The following is an 18956-nucleotide window of genomic DNA, read 5'->3' on the forward strand; positions in this document are numbered from 1 at the left end:
CTGGAACTCCCTTCCTAACAGCACTGTGGGTGTAACAACACCACATGCAGCAATTCAAGAAGGCAACTCCCCACCACCTTCTCAAGGGTGTTTAGGGGTGGGCAATAAATACTGGCCAAGCCAGCGATGCCCACAACCTATCAATACATTTTTAAAAAATTCCCCAAAGCTTTAATTCTAGAAACCTTGTCTTGGACAACAAATCCCTCAGCTCAATTCAACCTACTTGTACAACTTCATCCAGGCATTCAGCTTATATATATATCATCTTCCAATCCAGTGAATCTGGACAATCTGGAGGGTGTCCCTCCCCATTGCTCCATTCCACCTTAGGTGATAATGTTTCTAGGTATTACAGACTTGACTCTGTGATTCACAATCTTGCAACAACATCCCCACCTTCAAAAACTGTTTCAAAATTTACATCTTGGATCTCATGTACAGCAACTAAGTGTTCTCCCAATTCTTGACTAATTTCTGATTTTCCTCCTCAAAAAAATACCTTGCATATTGTAATTGATTAAAGACACCATATGAGTTAAAGTTGACGATCAACTGAGTCTGATTGAAAATGTGCATATGTGAATATCAGGCAAGGTCAGGGCTGAGTTTCGCTGTAGTGTTCTCAAAAATAATAGCAAACTAACACTCGCATTTAAATTTAAGACTAGACACAGGCTAACAAAGTGTCTAAAAGATGGATATCTATTTACTGAATAAGGCAGCAAAGGATGTTCTGTTGCTAACCTATAGTTCAGTACAAACGCCAGTTTCCAGTCTTCCCTGCTAGATCTTCTCCCTGTGCAGAAGCAAACCCAACTACTGAGAAAAAAACCCAGCTCTTAATTCCAGGCTTCAATGAGCATCACGTGCTTTCATTTCACTCTGAAGCTTGTCCTGGTTTACTCTTAAAGGGACTTATCTATATTTCTAATATTGTCCCAAAGCGCTGCTGGTATCCATTGAACTATATGCTAGCAAAGGCCACTCATTCAGAAAAAGTAGAGGAAAAATATATGTTAGGCTAGAAGGCAAAGTGGACGATGATCTCAAATCTCAGCTGCATTAAAATTGGAACAGTTCACAAGCGAACAATTTATCTTCAACAAAATGTGTTGCAGTAGTATGGACCTATGAAATATCCCAGTTTGGATCAAATTCACTTGATCTCCCTTCTGACCTTGAGAAATGTGAGCAGCTTAAAAAGGCAGCATGTTAAATTATCCTTAGGTTTTGTCCAAAACTTTATTACCTGCTTTCTGTTCTTTTGTAAGCTTTATTTTCGATGCTCTCAGTTCATCCAGAGTTCGCAACCCCTCTCTGAACCACTTATCAGCTGTTTTCACACCAACGCCAAAGATACTTGTAAATTGCTGCAGAACCAAAAACAAGGATTACTAACCAGTTACTGACCTACTGTTTACAGAAACACAAGCAGAAGGATAGCACTAGTGCAAACTACTATTACATTCAAACAAATGTAAAATTAGCCATAGTCCACAAAGATGCACAGGCATATCTCCCCATTAGAGAGAGACAACTGGTTGTCCATAACGGGAGGAGCACCACTCCACAAGTATGGGGCAAGGCACGGAGGCAAGCCTCCATGAACTACCATAGCCGATATGTGGATTGAACTCACGCTGTTGGCATTATTCTGCATCACACCTGAGCCATCCAGTTAACTGAGCTAACAGAAAAGGCTTGCACTTATCTATTGCACCTTTTATGACCTCAGGACAATCTATAGTGCTTTTAACCAATGAAGTACATCTAAAGTGTAGTCACTGTTACAATGTAGGAAATTGCACACACTTGAGAAAGAAATCTAAGAACACAAGGAAAATGAGCAGAAGTAGCAATTTGACTGCTCGAGCCTGCTCTGCCATTCAGTAAGATCATGGCTGATCTGATCATGATCTCAAATCCACTTAGCTGACGACTCCCCCGTAACTATTGTGGATCAAAAAATCTCTGTCTAACTCAGCCTCAAATATTTTCAATCACACAGCCTCCACTGCTCAGGCCAAAACTGGCATACTTGTTGAGGTTACATCCAACAGATTGGTGTATTATGTAAGTGGTTTGTTATCATTATTTTAACATTAGACAATCACTGTTTCCACTATGGTCAGGTTTAGCAGATTTCCTCAGCATTCATTTTCTGACACTCAATGTTTGAAACCTATCATGTAAACTTTTCAGTTCATTTCACATGTGCAGCAAAACATACCTGACACTAACACTTACCTTTAGTGTCTGATATCTCTCATTTTGGATTAAATTCTGAACTTCACTGCAGATTCCATCTTCAAGGATTTCCTGCAGAAGGGAGTATAAGGAAACTCATGTTTTTCACTTAGAGTGCTGCATCAACATCAGAAATGTAAATCCAGCATTGTGTAATAAGCAACTGCACTCCTGGTTATCCAATAGAAAGCCCCAGACTACAGAAATAATGCGCCATGCTATTACCTTAATCACCTTTCTAGAATGATCTCCAAGACTGGGAATCCCTTTGAGGTCATCCATTTTGGCCACATTATATGGCAATGACTTCAGAATAGAAGATGCTCTAGTGAATGCCAGGTACCGTCCCTCATTCTCACATAACTCTGCATTTTCAGCCAGTATCTTCAATGCATCCTAGGCAAAATCAAGATAAATAATCTCATCTAAATCGATTCGGATCAGTCCGTTTCAGTGTACATATTTCAACATACCCAATTTCGACTAACTGTCAAGATTCCAAATTCATCCCAGGATTTAAAAAATAATCATGATCATTCTTATCTTACTTTACATAAATTTTGAGCCTTGAGCCAAGAATTACCTTTTTTCTCCCCTTTCAAAATCAGCCATTCATCACACGTGAAGCCAGACAGCATGTGTTAGCAGAGTCGGGAGTGGTGCAAGTCCTCACAGTCATGCCCTAACCGTGTTCTCAACTGACTTGTACAAGCATGCGTTTTCTAACTGTGCCATCAGGTAGTGACTATGTGCAGGAACCTGAGCTGATTATGCCTCTAACCCAGGTTCCAGGCACAAGAGATCATCAATTTGGGCATGTCAAAGGGTCTCAAGTAACTCCATCTTTCATAATAATCACTACAATGTATTCTTGAGGTTTGGGGACAGAAAAGGAGGGTTGTCCTTCGTTATTACCGTAAATAATCTGTTTCTATTGTGCAGTGTGGTTTTTCTTTGACAGGCGTACGGTGAAACAGGAACCCCAATGGTGCCAGCAGCAGCAGCTCGCTTTACCTAAAATCAAACATAAGTGGGAAGAGTTTTGATTAATTCCAGCCACACACAAGAATGCCTTATTCCTTTAACAAATTAGTTGATGGCTCATTTGATTCTAATGATGTGACGGCAATTAAGTGGGGTCTCTCTGTGATGGAGGTAGCTTTAAGATGATATGCCTGTGATGAGAGACTGGAACACTTCATGCAAACTCAGTAATTCTCTTCTTCAGAAAGGCAATTCCACAATACTTCAAGACATGGTTAATGACTGACTGCTCAGCCTTGCTCAAAACAGAACCGGGAAAGGCAGACTGAGGAACACTTAGAGAATGCAGTTTACTGCACAACAATGCCTGAATGGATAGGGTAGTTTTTGGCAGACAAGTGGTAGAAGCTGACCACTTGTATTATTTGTCAAACTGTCTACTTGCTATAATAATAATAAAAACAAAAAAACTGCGGATGCTGGAAATCCAAAACAAAAACAGAAACAGAATTACCTGGAAAAACTCAGCAGGTCTGGCAGCATCGGCGGAGAAGAAAAGAGTTGATGTTTCGAGTCCTCATGACCCTTCAACAGAACTCTGTTGAAGGGTCATGAGGACTCGAAACGTCAACTCTTTCCTTCTCCGCCGATGCTGCCAGACCTGCTGAGTTTTTCCAGGTAATTTTGTTTCTGTTTTTGTTTACTTGCTTGGTTTGACTCCAGCAGTACCACTGCTGTCATTCAGCATCCCGAAGACTTGGTTCTACCAATGTGCACATAAACTTTCTGAACTGAACTAAGTGGAAAACGTCCCTTATAGAGTGTGCACTCTATGCAACTCAAATAAAAACAACTGTTACAATTCCCTTAGAGACTAATAACTTTAAAAAAATGATTAACTTTCCAGAGACCAATGGAAAGTATCGCAGGACAATATTTTACATTTCAAGACTTTTATTGTAACATACTAAAACCAACATGGACTACATGTAATTTAATAGGCAACTAATACACCAAACTAAAGCAAAGGTGCTTCCCCATTAACCACTAACCCAACCAAAATACTTGACATTTTTAGTTCATGCCATGCTCCCAGCATACACGTAGCCTTAAAACTCCTCCCAGCTTTTCAGCAGGCTCCCTTCTCTCTGCTACACCAGGGAGAGTCTTCCTGTGTCATTCGAAAGCCATTCCCATCAGTCTTCTTAGTATCCCCAAATTACTTCCAGCTACAAGGCCCACCTCTTCGAACAGCGAACCTGCTTGATGGCCAACACAAAAACAAAATGTCTTTTCTACTGCTTTACAAAGCAGCAGCTGTTTCTGTCTCCCTCTCTGTGTCTGAGTCTATGTATACAGAAAAACAGCTGCCCCTCTTTTGTGTCAAGTTGTGAAAACTGTCACTTGATTTTCTGTAGATTGCAATTACAGATCACATTGCTCTGTATCCAGTAAGAACTAGTACAATGACGTCATTTCCTATCCAAGACATTCTGTTTCACCGTAAATTGGAAGAGACATTTTAAACCACAGCGGTCTTGTAACAGCATTCGTAACATTACCTATTTGCATTTCTCAGTCACAATTTGGAAACTCAAAAAGTTAGCATGCAGATGCATCAAGCAATTTGGAAGGCAAATGGAATGTTGGCCTTTATTGAAAGGGGAATGGAGTATCTAAATAGGGAAGTCTTGCTAGAGGGCATTGGTGAGACTGCACCTGGTGTACTCTGTATAGTTTTGGTTTCCTCACTTAGGAAGGATATACCTGCATTGGAAAAAGGTCAGAGAAGTTTTGCTAAGCTGATGGCTGGGATGACAGACTGTCTTATGAAGAAAGGCTGAGCAGGTGGGGTCTATACTCACTGAAGTTTAGAGGAATGAGAGGTGATCATATGAACTATGTAAGATTCTGAGGGGGATTGACAGGGTAGATGCTGAGAGAATGTTTCCGCTTGTGGGGGAATCCAGAACTAGAGGAAACAGTTTAAAAATCAGGAGTCTCTCATTTAAGATGGAAATGAGGAAGAATTCCTTGTCTCAGAAGGCTGTTAACTTTTGGAATTGTCTGCCCAGAGAGCAAAGGAGGCCGAGTCATTGGATATATTCAAGCTTGATTTAGATATATTTTTGATTGACAAGGGTGTCAAGGGTTATGGGGGACAAACAGGAATGTGGAGTCAGGGCCACAGTCAGATCAGCCATGATCTAATCGATTGGTGAAGCAGACTCTATGGGCCCAATGGCCTATCCTGTTCCTATTTTTAATGGCTTCTAAATATCACCATAGGTTTCTTAAATGAAGGCGCATCTCTGCCCAAAGTTATAAGAAAAGTAATGAACTGAGAATTTTGAAAAATTCCGTTCAGTGTACCACATTGATGGAGGCTCACTTGACCTGCAAATATTTCTTGGGACTCTTCTGAAATTGCATATAGCATTTCAAATGCTTGTATATATTTAATTATTTGAAGTTCTGACTTTCCTTATCCTGGGTAATTGGATAGATCCTGCTCTTCAACACATTTGACTCTCCCTTCAGCCACAAAAGTTTTTCTCCACTTCCTCCCTTCTACTCCAAAAGGTGTGGTTATGGATCCACAGGGAGTGTCAGCAAATTATTTCATAATGGAAGGGGGAAATCACAGCAAGCACAATCTTGCCATGCAGTCATTCATAGGCACTGATATTTCCCCACGGACAGAGAGCAATTTTAGCACATAACTACTGTCCAATTAATATCAATCAGTGTGGTCCAGGAATCAAATCTCGTGCCTTCCTGTTCGGGACAGTACCATATCCCATATGGTGCACAAATCAATGAAATATCAGAGGAGTTCTTAATTATTTTCTCACAAGAGTAAAACTGCATTTATTTCACATCAACATCCAGCAAGATTTGTAAAATACCTGAAGGCGATGGCGATTTTCCATTTCCAAGGGTTTGCCTGCCCCCATGCTCTCAGTGAACCATGTGATATCTACCAAGGCTGCTCTGAATTCGCTTCCGCAAATTCCACTCTGTTTCTCCAGCAATTCCAACACTTCATTACCAGTGTTATTCTCAGACACAACATGAGTGACAGATTCACTGAAAAGAGAAACAGGAAACTTGACAAATTTAAAATCAAAATAACTATTAGTTCTAAATGATGGACAATGTTTCCATGTTCAATTTCTAACCCAGAACATGGAGCAAGTACTGGACCCCAATAAGCATCCGTAAGATTAAGTAATTTTTCCTCGACAAAAATTGCCAAACCCAGGGATACTTAGAGCTTTTTCTATTTTACTTTTAAGGAAAAATCAACTGCTTAAACTCTTTTCATGAAAGACACTTGGAACAAATTACCTCACTGGTCTGAGCAGAAAACAAGTTAAACTTCCCTAGGTGAAGTCAAGAGTTCTCTAAATGCATCGTGATGATTGTCCTAAAAATGATTGTAAAAACAGAATGGTTTCTCCATTTATGTTTCAGCAGATTTATAAGTAAGGAGATCAACCATATGAACAAGGAGCAGGAGTAGGCTATTTGGCTGCTCGAGCCTGCTCCACCAGTTAATAAGATCATGGATGATCTAATAGTAACCTCAGATCTGCATCCACCCTACCTCCGATAACCTATCACCCCCTTGCTTAGCAAGAATCTATCCACCTCTGCCTTAAAAAATATTCAAAGACTCTGCTTCCACCGCCCTTTCAGGAAAAGAGTTCCAAAGACTCACAACCTGCTGTGAGAAAATATTTCACCTCACCTCCGTTTTAAATGGGCGACCCCTTATTTTTAAGCTGTGACTAGATGCTCCCACAACAGGAAACATCCTCTCCACATCCACCCTTTTTAGTCCTGTCAGGATCTTATATGTTTCAATCAAGTCACCTCTTACTCTTCTAAACTCCAGCGGCTACAAGCCCAGCCTGTCCAACCTTTCGTCACAAGACAACCCCCCCATTCCTGGTACTAGTCTGGCAAACGTTCACTGAACTACTTCCAACACATTTACATCCTTCCTTAAATAAAGTGACCAATACTGTATACAATACTCCAGATGTGCTCTCACTAGTACTCCGTATAACTGAAGCATAACCTCCCTACTTTTCTATTCAATTCCCCTCACAATAAATGAGAACATTCTATTAGTTTTCCTAATTACTTGCTGTACCTTCATGCTAGCCTTTTGTGATTCATGCACTAAGACACTCACGTCCCTCTGCATCTCAGAACTTTGCAATCTCTCACAATTTAAAAAATATGCTTCTCTTTTATTCCTCCTGTCAAAATGGACAGTTTCACATTTTCCCACATTATACTCTATTTTGCCAGATCTTTGCTCACTTGCTTAACCCACTTATATCTTTTTAATCACCTCCTTAAGGTCTGTTCACAACTTACTTTCCGACCTATCTTTTGTCAGCAGCAAATTTGGCAACCACCCCACCCATCCCACCCATCCAATTCATTTATATAAATTGTAAACAGTTGAGGTCCCAGCACTGATCCCTACGGCAGACCACTCGTTACATCTTGCCAACCTGAAAAAGTCCCATTTATGGCCATCTCTGCTTCCTGTTAGCCAGCCAATCTTCTATCCATGGCAATATGTTACCCCTATACCATGAGCTTTTATTTTATGCAATAGCCTTTGATGCAGCGCTTTATCAATTGCATTCTGGAATTCGAAGTACAGTACATCTACCAGTTCCCCTTTATCCACAGCATTTGAGACTCCTTCAAAGAACTCCAATAAATTGGTTCAACTGATTTCCCTTTAACAAAACCATGTTGACTCTGCCTGATTAACTTGACCTTATCCAAGTGCCCTGCTATAGCTTCTTGAATAATAGCTTCTAACATTTTCCCCATGACAAATGTTAAGTTAACTGGCCTGCAGTTTCCTGCTTTCTGTCTCCCTCCCTTTTTGAGTAAAGGAGTTACATTTGCAATCTTCCAATCTAATGGGACCTTCCCCGAATCTAGGGAGTTTTGGAAAATTATAGCGAATGCATCAGCTATTTCACCAGCCACTTCTTTTAAGACCCTAGGATGAAGACCTTCAAGATCCCAGCATTTGTGAGCCTGCAGCTCCAACAGTTTATTCAGTGCTGCTTCTCTGATGATTGTAATTTTCCGGAGTTCCTCCCTCCCTTACATTTCCTGATTTATAGCTGCTCTGGGATGTAACTTGTATCCTCTATAATGGAGACTGATGTAAAATACCTGTTCAATTAATCTGCCATTTCCTTGTTTTCCATTATCAATTCTCCAGACTCGCTTCCTTTATAAATTGGGGAACTTGCAGGTGGTGGTGTTCCCATCTATCTGCTGGCTTTGTTCTTCTAGATGGAGAAGTTGTGGGTTTGGAAGGTGCTTAAGATCAGTATTAATCCTGATTCCAATGATTATTAACTCAAGGTGAACAACACAAGCACATGAAAAGTAGTTTGGTTAATTTGCTAATGAAGAGTTGAAGATGATATGAACAAATGTTCAGACTGCCTAATTGTTTAAGCTGTTTCATTCTCCTCACTGCTTTAGTTACTATGTAACTGGGAACATCATCTAAACCTGGCTTAGTGAAATTTTGCTCCAGAGTTCTGAAGACAACATGCACAGACAACATAGTACTGCTTAATTTTTATTTTTTTCCAGGAGATTTTAAGTTATTTATTTCATTTCTTTATTTTGCTTCCCTCCTAAAGGTAATGACACACAGCTGTGATACCTCTGGTAGCTTGCCCAAGTGGCTCTGAGCAAGTTTTGGCAAACGATTCAACTCTGTTGCATCTGACCTCAATCCTATCCTCAGCATGTCTACCCATACACATGTTAAAATTCCTACTGCCACCCTCTCAATCAACTCAACACAAACCAAGGATTCACCTGTTCTGTATGGCTCAACTGCTCATTAGTTTAACAAGCAGTTATTGAGAGTGCTAATGAATTACAATAATTTTTACAGAAGCAAAGGATTACTACAGTTATGGGTGCTTTAGTTTTATTTAGTACAGGTCACAGTGAAACGCCTTTCTTCTCGCTAAAGTTATGCCACCAATATTGTCATTTACCAACAATACAACCAATCCTATAACTACAGTATTACAAATATACAAGTTAACTCCCATATTACATCCATACAAGTGCTTCAATCAACTTGTTATTCCTGTAAAGGATTCAGAACCCACTGTGCTGTACAGTATGTCTATCCCATCTACCTTAGAGAGATCTACAGCTGAAGTATCTAAGAGTATCTAAAGTATCTTTTCAACTTAACTTATATTGTCCAAGTCATAAGAATGCATGTTGCATCACATTGTAACTTACTGAGCACATGAACTATTGTGAAATCAGAAGTAGCATAAAAGTCTTTTTGCACCAAAACCCTTGCCTAATTACAGAAGAAGTTCAGTGAATATAAAAATCTTTTCAGTGCCTGAGCAGGAGGCCTTTTTCTCCACTGTTGTAAAGGGTCATGTACTATACACAAAATGATTTTAATAAGAGAATGTGTAAATGCAGATCTAGTTTTGTATCATAAAAGCTCAAATAGTCTTTTGCCTTCAGGTAATATGTTTTGCTGCCTGAATTCTATGTTACACAAATTCACACTCCACTTTCCTATATCTTCATCAGCTCTAGTCACATTCCATTCCCTCAATTCTACTGATTTCAAAATCCCTCTGTGGTTTTTCTCCCTTACCTCTGCAACTTACTTCAGTCCTGCCCTGCTCAGATCTCAAGGTCTACTGGATAACCACCGCTTCACCCACCTCCCAACCTAAATCAGTATTCAAATTGTTGTTTGGCAGTACAGAACTTGAGTATTGCTGAAAAAACAGACACATCGAAGCTTTTCATTTTGTTGATCAGGACACTTCGCAGGCATACCAATATAATTTATACTGGATATGAAGAGCGTGCTAATTGGTTGGCGAGTGAACTCTGATTGGTAGGGGCGTTGCCACGGAGAACGCACCAGTGATGGTGACTGACAGTTAACCGCCACGCATTGTTTGAAATTTAAACCAGGCAGCTTGACTCTGATTGGTCAAGGCATCGCTCTGATGAATGAGTCAGTAAATGGCTGAGACTTATTTTGTTTAGCTGAAACAGTTGCAATGTATGTACATGTTCTTTCTGTCTGGAAAGAACAGGGCCCTGTGCATTAATATATGTAACTTCCAAATGCACCATGCTGTGAGCCTGACTGACAGTCGTAAGTTGGTTGTTGGCGTAATTCTTTGCACATTGGAGGATTATTTAGTAAATCTTGCCCAATCGTGGAATCACACCTGATGTTGGACACTGTGTTTTGAGCTTTGCGAACACGAGCTGGTTGGCTACAGTCTGTGCCCTGCCCAGACGCGAACAATGGTTGGGACATGCTGTTTGATACGATCCACCAGTCTTTGGGACGTAGGGCCTACACAACTCACATCACACTGGCACTGAAATTCATATACCACATTACTCATTTGTGCGATAGGCAGAATGTCTTTTTGGCTTGATGGCAGCATCTGGTTAGTGACAAATACCACTCGTGTTGCTACTGTGTAGTAGCAGCATAAAACAGCTGGTTTCACCAGTTGCTCAAAGTTTTGAGATACCTTGCCCTTCCCGGGTAATCTGAGGTAAACTGGGCACTTTTCAGGGCCTGCTCATGAGTTTGCTTGATATACAGCGTGAAATAGTCTGATCAGCGTAGCCAATATTCTGCAGGTTGCCTTTCGTGTGCTCTATTTCAGCATCAAGCTTGCATGGTGAGCAAATGCCTCAGACCCTATTTACAAGGTTGCCGATAAGACCAATCTTTTTGCGTGTGGAACTATAAGAATCCCAATGTGTATACTGACCAGTAAAGGTAGGCTTGTGGTAGACTGTGGTAGAGAGCTCCTAGGCAGATGTCTCAACTAGTACATCAATGAAGCACTCTCTTCACATACAGTATAAATAATTGTTTTCCCCTTGGCACTGGTATTCTTAAAATGTCCTGATGATTGTAAGATGAAAAGCTTTGGCATGTCTCTTTTGTCAGCAATACTCAAATCAGTATTATTATTCTGCAATTCTTTGTAAATAATTTTGTCTTGTTTCTTTTCTCCCCAACTTCAAAACCCTGAACACATGGTTTTGTTTCAGGTGGTCCTTTTAATCTGTGGATTCTTGGCATGGTTCTTAGTTATTCGTAATGTGTGACCTATCTTCCTTTAGACAGACTGTAATCATAATCAAGCACTTGATTAGCACTTGTTTATTCACACTTCTTCTAAACAGGTTACAGAGTAGGTTTCCTCTGAGTTTCTTCAGAGTAGATCTCCTCTGGAGATCTTCCTCCCAAAGCTTCCAACCTGACAGTTGCCCAACCTCGGACGGCCCGCTTCTACCTCCTACCCAAAATCCGCAAACAGGACTGTCCCGGCAGACTGATCGTGTCAGCCTGTTTCTGCTCCACGGAACTCATTTCTCGTTATCTTGACTCCCTTGTCTCTCCCTTCCCACCTACATCTGGGATTCCTCTGACACCTTACATCACATCAACAATTTCCAGTTCCCTGGCCCCAACCACTTCCTCTTCACCATGGATGTCCAATCCCTCTACACCTCTGTCCCCCACCAGGATGGTCTGAGGGCCCTTAGCTTCTTCCTCGAACAGAGGCCCGAACAATCCCCATCCACCACTACTCTCCTCCGTCTGGCTGAACTTGTTCTCACACTGAACAATTTCTCCTTCGACTCCTCTCACTTCCTCCAAATAAAAGGTGTGGCTATGGGTATCCGCATGGGCCCCAGCTATGCCTGTCTCTTTATGGGGTATGTGGAACATTCCTTGTTCCAGGCCTACTCCGGCCCCCTTCCACAACTCTTTCTCCAGTACATCGATGATTACTTCGGTGCTGCCTCATGCTCTCGTCGGGACCTGGAAAAATTAATTAATTTTGCTTCCAATCTCCACCCCTCCATCATTTTCACATAGTCCATCACTGACACTTCCCTTCCCTTCCCTGACCTCTCTGTCTCAATTTCTGGTGATAGACTGTCCACCAATATCCATTACAAGCCTACCGACTCCCACAGCTACCTCGACTACAGCTCCTCACACCCCGCTTCCTGTAAGGACTCCATCCCATTCTCTCAGTTCCTTCGCCTCCGTCGCATCTGTTCTGATGATGCCACTTTCAAAAACTGTTCCTCTGACATGTCCTCCTTCTTCCTTAACCGAGGTTTTCCACCCACGGTTGTTGACAGGGCCCTCAACTGTGTCCGGCCCATCTCCTGCGCATCCGCCCTCACGCCTTCTCCTCCCTCCCAGAAACATGATAGGGTCCCCCTTGTCCTTATCACCCCACCAGCATCTGCATTCAAAGGATCATCCTCCGCCATTTCTGCCAACTCCAGCATGATGCCACCACCAAACATATCTTCCCTTCACCCCACCCCCCCACCCCAGCGGCGGCATTCTGTAGGGATAGCTCCCTCCGGGACACCCTGGTCCACTCCTCCATCACTCCTAACACCTCATTCCCCTCCCACGGCACCTACCCATGCAATCGCATAAGGTGTAACACCTGCCCCTTTACCTTGTCCCTCCTCACCATCCAAGGTCCCAAACATTCCTTTCAGGTGAAGCAGCACTTCATTTGCACCTCCTTCAATTTGGTCTACTGCTGCTCCCAATGTGGTCTCCTCTACACTGGAGAGACCAAACGCAAACTGGGCGACCGCTTTGCAGAACACCTGCGGTCTGTCCGCAAGAATGACCCAAACCTCCCTGTCGCTTGCCATTTTAACACTCCACCCTGCTCTCTTGCCCACATGTCTGTCCTTGGCCTGCTGACTTGTTCCAGTGAAGCTCAATGCAAACTGGAGGAACAGCACCTCATCTTCCGACTAGGCACTTTACAGCCTTCCGGACTGAATATTGAATTCAACAACTTTAGATCTTGAACTCCCTCCTCCATCCCCACCCCTTTCTGTTTCTTCCCCCTTCCTTTTGTTTTTTCCAATAATTTATATAGATTTTTCTTTTTCCACCTATTTCCATTATTTTTAAATCTAAACCTTTTATGCCCTGTTAGTCTTATTTCACCCCACCCCCACTAGAGCTGTACCTTGTGTGTCCTGCCATCCATTCTTAATTAGCACATTCTCTTAGATAATATCACCTCCTTCAACACCTCTTTGTTCTTTTGTCTGTGACATCTTTTGATAATCTGCTCCTATCACTGCTTGCTTGTCCCTACAACCACCCATCCCAACTTCTCTCTCTCTCCACCCCCCCCCAACTTCTCTCTCTCTCCACCCCCCCCAACTTCTCTCTCTCTCCACTCCCCCCCAACTTCTCTCTCTCTCCACCCCCCCCCCAACTTCTCTCTCTCTCCACCCCCCCAACTTCTCTCTCTCTCTCCACCCCCCCCAACTTCTCTCTCTCCACCCCCCCCCAACTTCTCTCTCTCTCCACCCCCCCCCAACTTCTCTCTCTCTCCACCCCCCCCCAACTTCTCTCTCTCTCCACCCCCCCCAACTTCTCTCTCTCTCCACCCCCCGCCAACTTCTCTCTCCACCCCCCGCCAACTTCTCTCTCTCTCCCCCCCCCAACTTCTCTCTCTCTCCCCCCCCCAACTTCTCTCTCTCTCCCCCCCCCCCCAACTTCTCTCTCTCTCCACCCCCCCCAACTTCTCTCTCTCTCCACCCCCCCCAACTTCTCTCCCTCTCCACCCCCCCCAACTTCTCTCTCTCTCCACCCCCCCCAACTTCTCTCTCTCTCCACCCCCCCCAACTTCTCTCTCTCTCTCCACCCCCCCCCCAACTTCTCTCTCTCTCTCCACCCCCCCCCCAACTTCTCTCTCTCTCTCCACCCCCCCAACTTCTCTCTCTCTCTCCACCCCCCCAACTTCTCTCTCTCTCTCCACCCCCCCAACTTCTCTCTCTCTCCACCCCCCCAACTTCTCTCTCTCTCCACCCCCCCCAACTTCTCTCTCTCTCCACCCCCCACCCAACTTCTCTCTCTCTCCACCCCCCCCAACTTCTCTCTCTCTCCACCCCCCCCAACTTCTCTCTCTCTCCACCCCCCCCAACTTCTCTCTCTCTCCACCCCCCCCAACTTCTCTCTCTCTCCACCCCCCCCCAACTTCTCTCTCTCTCCATCCCCCCCAACTTCGCTCTCTCTCCACCCCCCGCCAACTTCGCTCTCTCTCCACCCCCAACTTCGCTCTCTCTCACCCCCCCCAACTTCGCTCTCTCTCACCCCCCCCAACTTCGCTCTCTCTCACCCCCCCCAACTTCGCTCTCTCTCACCCCCCCCAACTTCGCTCTCTCTCACCCCCCCCAACTTCGCTCTCTCTCCACCCCCCCCACTTCGCTCTCTCTCCACCCCCCCACTTCTCTCTCTCTCCACCCCCCCAACTTCTCTCTCTCTCTCCACCCCCCCAACTTCTCTCTCTCTCCACCCCCCCCAACTTCTCTCTCTCTCCACCCCCCCCAACTTCTCTCTCTCTCCACCCCCCCCAACTTCTCTCTCTCTCCACCCCCCCCAACTTCTCTCTCTCTCCACCCCCCCCAACTTCTCTCTCTCTCCACCCCCCCCAACTTCTCTCTCTCTCCACCCCCCGCCAACTTCGCTCTCTCTCCACCCCCCGCCAACTTCGCTCTCTCTCCACCCCCAACTTCGCTCTCTCTCACCCCCCCCAACTTCGCTCTCTCTCACCCCCCCCAACTTCGCTCTCTCTCACCCCCCCCAACTTCGCTCTCTCTCACCCCCCCCAACTTCGCTCTCTCTCCACCCCCCCCACTTCTCTCTCTCTCCACCCCCCCACTTCTCTCTCTCTCCACCCCCCCAACTTCTCTCTCTCTCTCCACCCCCCCAACTTCTCTCTCTCTCCACCCCCCCCAACTTCTCTCTCTCTCCACCCCCCCCAACTTCTCTCTCTCTCCACCCCCCCAACTTCTCTCTCTCTCCACCCCCCCAACTTCTCTCTCTCTCCACCCCCCCAACTTCTCTCTCTCTCCACCCCCCCCAACTTCTCTCTCTCTCCACCCCCCCCAACTTCTCTCTCTCTCTCCACCCCCCCAACTTCTCTCTCTCCACCCCCCCAACTTCTCTCTCTCTCTCCACCCCCCCAACTTCTCTCTCTCTCTCCACCCCCCCAACTTCTCTCTCTCTCTCCACCCCCCCAACTTCTCTCTCTCTCTCCACCCCCCCAACTTCTCTCTCTCTCTCCACCCCCCCCCAACTTCTCTCTCCCTCTCCACCCCCCCCAACTTCTCTCTCTCTCTCCACCCCCCCCAACTTCTCTCTCTCTCTCCACCCCCCCCAACTTCTCTCTCTCTCTCCACCCCCCCCAACTTCTCTCTCTCTCTCCACCCCCCCCAACTTCTCTCTCTCTCCACCCCCAACTTCTCTCTCTCTCTCCACCCCCCCCAACTTCTCTCTCTCTCTCCACCCCCCCCAACTTCTCTCTCTCTCTCCACCCCCCCCAACTTCTCTCTCTCTCTCCACCCCCCCCAACTTCTCTCTCTCTCCACCCCCAACTTCTCTCTCTCTCCACCCCCCCAACTTCTCTCTCTCTCCACCCCCCCAACTTCTCTCTCTCTCCACCCCCCCAACTTCTCTCTCTCTCCACCCCCCCAACTTCTCTCTCTCTCCACCCCCCCAACTTCTCTCTCTCCACCCCCCCCCAACTTCTCTCTCTCCACCCCCCCAACTTCTCTCTCTCTCTCCACCCCCCCAACTTCTCTCTCTCTCTCCACCCCCCCAACTTCTCTCTCTCTCTCCACCCCCCCAACTTCTCTCTCTCTCTCCACCCCCCCAACTTCTCTCTCTCTCTCTCCACCCCCCCAACTTCTCTCTCTCTCTCTCCACCCCCCCAACTTCTCTCTCTCTCTCTCCACCCCCCCAACTTCTCTCTCTCTCTCTCCACCCCCCCAACTTCTCTCTCTCTCTCTCCACCCCCCCAACTTCTCTCTCTCTCTCCACCCCCCAACTTCTCTCTCTCTCTCCACCCCCCAACTTCTCTCTCTCCCCTCCAACTTCACTCTCCACCCCCGACCTTCTCCACCCCCCGACCTTGTCTACCCCCCCGACCTTCTCTCCCCCCCCCTCACCTTCTCTCCCCCCCCTTATATTTCACCCCTCTCCTATTTTCACTCAGTTCTGTTGAAGGGTCATGAGGACTTGAAACGTCAACTTTATTCTTCTCCGCCGATGCTGCCGGACCTGCTGAGTTTTTCCAGGTATTTCTATTTTTGTACAGAGTAGGTTGTTGCTCCTGAGCATTGCATCTTCCTCTCCGGGGAGTCCAACACATAACTGATTGATGTCAGTGATACATCATCATCACATATTAGCATATGCATTGTTAACCCTTAACACTACAGTTTTAACTTTCCATATCAAGAATTCTTGCTTATTCCCCACACCCCACGAAATACCTAATGACAATTGTCACAGCACAAGTTGTGTTGAGTTTATGTGAGCATGGTGTAGGTCTTGTGTGGCAGACACCTCCAGCTCACTCACCTCATCTGCTCTTCCACTCTGAACCCCTTTTTCCGAGCGAGCTCGGTCAGGAAGCACCGCCTGCTCGACCCCATCCTCCTCTCCACCAAAAATATGCCAACTTCGCTGAACTTTACCACACCAACTGGGCCACCGCCATCCAAATAAGGAGCAGGGTCTTTCCGCCTCTTCTTCTGATGCACCAAGGCCATAGTTGGCTGAGGGAGAGAAATGAAGCCACAGTTCAAATTTAAAGCTAAGCAGGACTTGTCAGTGTCAGACGTGGGGCTCAACACCAGCCCCACAAAGCCAGAGAAGTTACTGCTTTATGGGGATCTGAAAGGGTGAAATGTTATTGACGAGAGACAGACTACACCACGCAACTGCATTGAAGCTTTTTTCTCGACAAGCGGACGGGGTAATTCTCACGAACGAGGCCGGGCGAGGAAGTCGAGGCCGGCGCGCCGCCGCAATGCGCGCTCCTCGCAGGCTGGAAGGGAAAGGCGGGTTCAGGCGCCGTGCGCGCGCGCGCGCTACCTGCCTGCACGAGCCCGGCGAGAAATCCTGGGAAGGCGCTGGCGGCGCTTTGTAATCGCCGTGCGGATCGCCGGGGTTATCCTGTAGCCTTTAATGCAGGACGGTGCCAACAATCCGACTCAACCCGGTCCAACAAATAAACAAATTACCCACGAAAACAGGTCTCTCTCCGCAATCGTGAGTCAACTCCCAACACCCAGAGGCATCGATGGACCACACAGACACGAGGGTGCATTGGGCTGTCTGTTCTAACAAGAACTCTTACATGGCAAATTGTACCATTCTGAAGTTCAATTAATAATCATGATAAAATAGACTGATACTTTCACTTACAACTCAACAAAATCAGCGCAAACACAGCAGGAAAGTTAATTGTATCACAATCTCCAGTCTTTACTTGGATTTTGCTTGATTATACACACAGTTCAGCAAAGCTTTTCTTTGTTAAGGGAATGTGGGTGTCGCTGGCAAGGCCAGCATTTATTACCCATCCCTAATTGCCCTTGAGAAGATGGTGGTGAGCTGTCTTCTTTGTCCTGGATGGTGTCAAGCTCCTTGAGTGTTTTTGGAGCTGCACACTCCCAGGCAAGTGAAGAATATTTCATCACATTCCTGACTTGTGCCTTGTAGATGATAGACAGGCTTTAGGGAGTCAGCAGGTGAGTTACTTGCCACAGGATTCCTAGCCTCTGACCTGCTCTTGTAGTCACAGTATTTATGTGGCCAGTCCAGTTCAGTTTCCGGTCAATGGTAACCCCCAGGATGTTGATCGTCGGGGATTCAGTGATGGGAATACCATTGAATGTCAGGGTGATGTTTAGATTCTCTCTTGTTGGAGATGTCTTTGCCTGGCACTTGTGTAGCATGAATGTTACTTGCCACTTGTCAGCCCAAGCATGGACTGCTTCAATATCTGAGGCTTTGCGAACAGTGCTGAACATTGTGCGATCATCAGCGAATATCCCCACTTCTGACCTTATGATGTAAGGAAGGTCATTGGTGAAGCAGCTGAAGATGCTGGGCCTAGGACACTATCCTGGGGAACTCCTGCAGTGATGACCTGGAACTGGACTCCAACCAGTGGAGAGTTTTCCCCGATTCCCATTGACTCCAGTTTTGCTAAGGTTCAATTAGAGGATTTGCCCATTATACCTGCTCTCTGATTCCTGATGCTGAACCAATCTCCTGACCAGGTCAATAATTTTCCTTCAACTCCATGGGCTTCAACTTTAGCTGACAGTTTTTTTGTGAAGGACATTATCAAATGCCTTGTAGACATCCACACAAATAGCATCACTGGACATGCCCCTGTCCAGTTCCTTAATCATCTCTTCAAAACATTCAATCAAGTTCATCAGGTATGACCTCGCATTTACAAATCTGTACTAGCTCTGTCTGATCAGATGAAAGTTTTCAGGGTGTTCAGTCACCCTATCCTTGATTATAGACTTCAGTAATTTCCAGTCAACAGATGTTAGGCTAACTAGTCTACTAGAAAACCCTGGTTTTCCTCGCTCACCTTTCTAAAATAGAGTGAAATGCACATTTTCCAATCTGAAAGAATGATTATAATTAGAGAGAACTTTGGAAGATTATAACTCAGGGATCTTCAATGTTCTTACCTGCTTCCTTTAAAATCCTGGTATGAAAACTATTTGGTCCTGGGGATTCATCACTCTTTTGTGCTATTATT

The 18956-nt window shown here is 45.4% G+C and overlaps 1 protein-coding gene across 4 annotated transcripts in view; it reads right to left on the reverse strand.

Annotated features, from left to right (window-relative positions):
* The window catches only part of polm (polymerase (DNA directed), mu), a 35862-nt gene extending 18663 nt beyond the window's left edge, over window positions 1-17199 (reverse strand). The window contains exons 1-7 of one of the 4 annotated variants that reach the window (XM_041210407.1): window positions 17111-17199; window positions 16748-16944; window positions 6144-6324; window positions 3166-3264; window positions 2476-2646; window positions 2251-2322; window positions 1253-1373 (exon numbers count right to left, since the gene is read on the reverse strand). In XM_041210407.1, coding sequence (XP_041066341.1) covers window positions 1253-1373; window positions 2251-2322; window positions 2476-2646; window positions 3166-3264; window positions 6144-6324; window positions 16748-16938 — 835 coding nt within the window. In that variant the 5' untranslated portion in view covers window positions 16939-16944; window positions 17111-17199. Of the gene's footprint in view, window positions 1-1252; window positions 1374-2250; window positions 2323-2475; window positions 2647-3165; window positions 3265-6143; window positions 6325-8451; window positions 8476-16747 lie in introns of those variants that run through there. The other 3 variants (XM_041210408.1, XM_041210410.1, XM_041210409.1) reach the window with 3 other exon arrangements.
* Window positions 17200-18956: the final 1757 nt, after the last annotated feature.

Source organism: Carcharodon carcharias, chromosome 17, assembly GCF_017639515.1.
Source record: "Carcharodon carcharias isolate sCarCar2 chromosome 17, sCarCar2.pri, whole genome shotgun sequence".
NCBI classification, from domain to species: Eukaryota; Metazoa; Chordata; class Chondrichthyes; order Lamniformes; family Lamnidae; genus Carcharodon; species Carcharodon carcharias.